Here is a 5,461-nt window from a genome sequence, read left to right on the forward strand (position 1 = left end):
GGCAAATGATATGGATGAACTGTAATCCGTAAAAATATAATTAATGTTGAATTAATTATGTTCAAAGTTGACTTGTCAAAGCCCGTGAACGCAACGACCCAAAACAGGTCATCCCGGTTACGGCCCAATAATAGTCTTAATAGTCCGAGTAGACCATGACGGCCATGACCCAAGATGGGTCATATCGTTCACGGCCCAAAATCAGCTACGTGATAGGCCCGCTGATCAAACCTGAGAATGAGCTCCACAATGACACTAACGTCGTATACAACATGGAAACAGATTTCTACAAGGAAGGATCCAAAATCCACCGTCCCGAGGAGTCCTACTTACCATCTAGGTAGGAGACTTGTACCCTAGTCTAACCCTAGACTCATCATCTATATAAAGGACTCCACCCCTCAACCTATAACTATGTTTTAGCTTGATTCTCTTAGCACAGAGATACGTAAGGACCAAGTAATCTCGAACACAAGCGCATCCACTAAAGTTCGAACCCAACAATCCTAGCATTAAATACAAACGAAACCGTAATTTTTATTTCACAACAATATCCCGCGTACATTTATATGCTCCCGTTAATTAAATTTTGACACTTATCGTACCAGGTCATTCCGAAACCATTTTAATATAAGTTTTGGGTCATATAGGATTACTCGTCCAAAAATGATACGAACATATTAGGAATGCATGAGAAGCTTTGTAACAAAACTACAATATCCCATTACAGAGAACACAATTTGATATTTATATATTTTTTTGCTAAATGAACACACTTTGATATTGATATACCTTGTATAGGTTTTCAAGCTTTACTTAAAATTTTATGCTAGTTAATTGTTAGTTGATGTCAAAAAAAAATTGTTACTTGAAGAATAGGCTGACAAGATTGCATCTTGACCTCAAATCGCCAAAAAAACTCAAAACATTTTACCTGAGAGCAGTTGGTCCATTTGCAATTAAGTAGATATATGTATGTATTTCACACACTAGGATGTAGCAATTTAGGCACATCTTATATGTTGACAGTTTTGTTTCCTCACCTGAAGCATCCAATTCTAGACTTTGCAACAATGTTCAACATGGGGGGCAACTTAGGTGAAGAGCACCTTTTATCCCAACTATATAATGTGACATCAGTTAGTAGTTAATACTCAGTAGTAGTAATTAAGTATCCAAGTCTGTAGGATAATTTACAATCAGACAAAATCTTTGGTAAAAACTGTTAAGTAATCAGTCGATTAAAACCTTAAGTTATTAGAGGAAGGCATATCTCTCACTCGAGAACTCATTTTTGGATCGAAGAGTGGAAAGCGTCAATTGGATCTTATAGTATATTCCAGCAAAAACAAAGAATAGAATTTGATTGTCCAGCAAAATATTGGTAAAGAAAGTTGATGGCAATTTTACTGAAGTTAATTATAATTTAAACTAGAGGAAAATGGGAAATATACCTTTTATATACGCAAATTAAAGAATATTTGTATGCAAGGTTAATGATGAATTGAACAACAGATAGAACCTTGGAGATTTATATTCTTAAAGATGGACTAATGCAATGTTTATCTAATAAGATCATTCAGAGGTGAAGAGAATGTAGAATATGGAATGAGACCTATTCCTCCGTGTGAAGAATTTCCAACAACTTGTATGAATTATTAGGTTTCAGAGGTTAAACTAAACAGAAACTTAACAATCAAGACAGACCTAAGCAGTTACCATAAAGAAAAGATCATAAACCAGCTTAGTAGTATATGTGGCTATCCGAAGCCAAATTTTCTCAGACTGCTTGGATTCTAATTCTTCATGCATGCAGCATTATTGGTATTTAGCATCTTTATCCAAGCTCTTGCTCTGTATTATTGTTGCATTATTCTTTTTTACTTGTTTATCATATCTTCACTAATTCTTTCAGTTCCTAGTTGCATCCCCCAACTGATTCACACCCTTTCTATAAATCAGTCTCATGTTTTCTCATTTATTCACTCATTCATTCACAAAGCTCATTGTACTTGTTCTTTCGCGAGGCCTTAGTTTGTAAACTTTGTAGCTCCTCTTGTATTGTGATCAAGAGCAGGTTGTGGAGCTTAAAGTTCTTTTTCACTGCCTAATCACGAAACCGTTGGTTCGTATTGTGTAGCTCAGAAGATTTAAGAGTTAAACAAGAGTTTATTAAAAATGAACGGGAAGAAGGGAAGTAATGATAGTACTAATGGTAGTTATGAGATCAATATTCCTTCCATTCCAAAAACTAAGTTGCCGGAGACTATGAAGAAACCAAGAGATGTTCGATTCTCGTGCAATTCTTGGATGTTAGATGTGTGGGAATTTTGCAAACAAGACAAGAATAGAGTAATATTCTCTTTGAAAGTAGGCCTTGCTGTTTTGCTTGTCTCTTTACTCATACTATTCCAAGCACCTTATCAAATTTTTGGCACCAATATCATCTGGTCTATCCTCACTGTTGCCATAATGTTCGAGTATACTGTGGGTACGTGTGTTTAAATCACAATTCATAGCATGTATTCTCTTCGCCTCGTAAAATAAACTATTTATGTTCACTTCTGCTATAATATATGACAGTCACTGTGTATAGAACTCATGGTTTGAATTTTACACAGGTGCCACTTTCAATAGAGGTTTCAACCGTGCACTAGGAAGTGTGCTTGCTGGGATTTTAGCAATTATCGTTGCTCAAATAGCCTTAAGCTCTGGTATAGTTGCAGAGCCATATATAATTGGTATCAGCATATTCTTGATCGGTAGGTACATCGCCTACATTTTGTAAACACATTTGAAAAGGAACAATTGAGATGGCTAAAAAGTCTTCTAAAATGTTACAGGGACTGTTACATCATTCATGAAGTTATGGCCATCCCTTGCACCATATGAGTATGGTTTTCGAGTTATTCTCTTTACATACTGCTTGATAATAATTTCTGGATATCGCATGGGAAGTCCAGTAATAACTGCCATGGATAGACTGTACTCAATTGCCATAGGGGCTATTGTAGCAGTTCTAGTTAATATTCTAGTTTTCCCCATATGGGCTGGTGAGCAGCTACACAAGGAACTAGTTTCTAGTTTTTATACAGTGGCCGATTCACTTGAAGGTAAAAATATAAAAGCCAAGTTAATATCAAATTGGTATGACACTTTTTTGCTTAATTTATAGACATGAAAGACTAACAGAAATTTCTATCAATCTTGAAATTTCAGAATGTGTTAGGAAGTATATAGAAGATGAAGGAAGTGATGATCCGGACTTTTTCAAGTCTGTGATAGATGAGTTTCCTGATGAACCAGCATACAAGAAATGCAGATCCACACTGAACTCTTCAGCCAAACTTGAATCATTGGTAAATATTACATCCAATCTAATGTTCTATGAGCATGAAAATTAGTGAGAAAGCTTGTTAATGATCAGTATTACATTTTTTTTCCTAATTGAAGGCAACATCAGCTAAATGGGAGCCTCCACATGGTCGTTTCAGACACTTTTTCTATCCATGGTCTGAATATGTCAAAGTTGGTGCAGTTTTGAGATATTGTGCATACGAGGTTATGGCACTTCATGGTGTTCTTCACTCCGAAATTCAGGTCATTTCTCATCAAACTTGGCCTTTTCATTTTCTTAAAAGGAATATACCCATAACCCACAAGTGATATCATATGATCCATGCAAATTGTGTGCAATTAGAATTGATAGTGTTACAATGTCTCACATTTCTGTGGCAGCTAAAAGAGATTTTCAAAATCAACTAACACAATAATGACAATAGTGTGATGAATAAGAATCAAATATCAGTAGTATATGTTCCATGTTTTGTTCCATGTTATCTTCTCTATTTTACGGAAAAAAAAACATACATTATATATCTGACATGTAGTTGCTCTACAGGCTCCTTATAATTTGAGATTGACATTCCAAAAAGAGATCCAAGAAGCAACAAGTCAAGCAGCACAGCTAGTTAGATGTTTAGGAAATGATATACAAGACATGAAAAAAACTCTCAAGGCTTCTCTGCTTAATGGTGTTCACTCTTCAACAGAACGTCTCCAACGTGCCATTGACATGCACTCCTATCTATTAGCATCTACATATGATCCAATGAAAGATAGATCATCCAGGATACTTGACAAGCTCTCTCATGTCTTTACACCTACTCTGTCCGATCTGACTGAGCAATTGGCAAATCTTGAATCCGAAGAAGAGCTATCTACAACTCCAATAGCTCAAAACACACCTTCAGAAAGTCTGGCATCACAGCAGTTGGATTCTTACCATGACACTATGAGGAAACAATGTAAAAGGCTCCATTCTTGGCCATCCAGAGAAGTGGATACTGCATTTGATAACGAGGAGCTGCAGGGAGGATTTGAATCGAATTCTATCCCGCGAATGAAGGCATTGGAGAGCACTGCAGCTTTATCACTAGCTACTTTTACTTCATTGATTATTGAGTTTGTGGCTAGGCTTGATCATCTGGTTGAAGCAGTTGATGAACTTTCCAAGTTGGCGAAATTCAAATATGAGATTCTCTGAGAAGAAGAAACTCTGTCTGCACACTTTGCTTTATACTTTTTCTTCACCTAGTACCAAACTTCGGATCATGCCACTGTAATAATTTGCTGATAACCTGAACAAAGAAATACACTGCCAATGGATAGTTAATTTAAAACTTTTTGTTCTATATATATATTAGTCCAGTCCATGATCTTTAAACATGAATACTTTTGGTTGTCTGTAGCATGTCTGATATAGTCTATTTGTGATCTTGGAATATGTTAATTTGTGCACTTTGAGTTTATACATGTACTATATACACACGGAGTAATGTTTTATACAAACCATTTCAACTTACGAAGTTTCCTAAATATATACTATTTGCAGTGTAATTAGGATGGCTTGTATTTGAAAACAAATCTATGTGTTAGAATAATATAAGATCCCGGAAAAGGTCATTCTCTAACACCTTGAGGTTTTAGAGTAACCGGTTCCTTGACATGGTATCAGAGCTCAGGCTGGCAGAGACTCAGGTTCGATATTTATACCCCAAAGATGGGCGCCCGTGATCCACTCTTCGACCCATAAATGGGCTCTCGAGTGAGGGGAGTCACCTTGAGGTTTTAGAGTAACCGGTTCCTTAACCATACATTTGACAGTAATGACTTGTGTTGAAATGTAAAATTATATAATCACATCTAATATGAAGTTGAGAATTTTGTGTCGAATTTTAGGTTTAAATATGAAACTGTAGCAAGCTTTGTTAATGTGTCTATGTCGACTACATCACTTCTAAATGATATTTGCGAAGATGAGAAGAATATATGTTCATCCTTGCAGCCAAGGTTTCCTCTGCTATCATATCTGCGAAAATGAAGCAGTGTGATTGTGTGAGAGATAAAGAAATGAAGAATGAATTTTTGAGTCATTAGGATGAGCTCTTGATGAATCAGG

At 36.0% G+C, this 5,461-nt stretch overlaps 1 protein-coding gene across 1 annotated transcript; it reads left to right on the forward strand.

Annotated features, from left to right (window-relative positions):
- The first annotated feature begins 2,007 nt into the window (after positions 1-2,007).
- On the forward strand, positions 2,008-4,983 carry LOC141678308 (aluminum-activated malate transporter 9-like). The gene is made up of 6 exons (XM_074484589.1): positions 2,008-2,491; positions 2,622-2,762; positions 2,844-3,113; positions 3,220-3,359; positions 3,454-3,600; positions 3,902-4,983. Exons 1-6 carry the CDS (start codon positions 2,179-2,181, stop codon positions 4,544-4,546), a joined length of 1,656 nt encoding a protein of 551 aa, XP_074340690.1. The 5' UTR covers positions 2,008-2,178; the 3' UTR covers positions 4,547-4,983.
- Positions 4,984-5,461: the final 478 nt, after the last annotated feature.

This window comes from Apium graveolens, chromosome 8 (genome assembly GCF_009905375.1).
Source record: "Apium graveolens cultivar Ventura chromosome 8, ASM990537v1, whole genome shotgun sequence".
In the NCBI taxonomy this organism is placed as follows: Eukaryota; Viridiplantae; Streptophyta; class Magnoliopsida; order Apiales; family Apiaceae; genus Apium; species Apium graveolens.

Bases quoted from the DNA above. Each gene is read 5' to 3' on its own strand.
- LOC141678308 (XM_074484589.1), top strand. From the start codon at position 2,179: ATGAACGGGAAGAAGGGAAGTAATGATAGTACTAATGGTAGTTATGAG. The intron at 2,763-2,843 runs GTAGGTACATCG...AAAATGTTACAG, and splicing joins TATCAGCATATTCTTGATCG to GGACTGTTACATCATTCATG. The intron at 3,601-3,901 runs GTCATTTCTCAT...GTTGCTCTACAG, and splicing joins TTCTTCACTCCGAAATTCAG to GCTCCTTATAATTTGAGATT.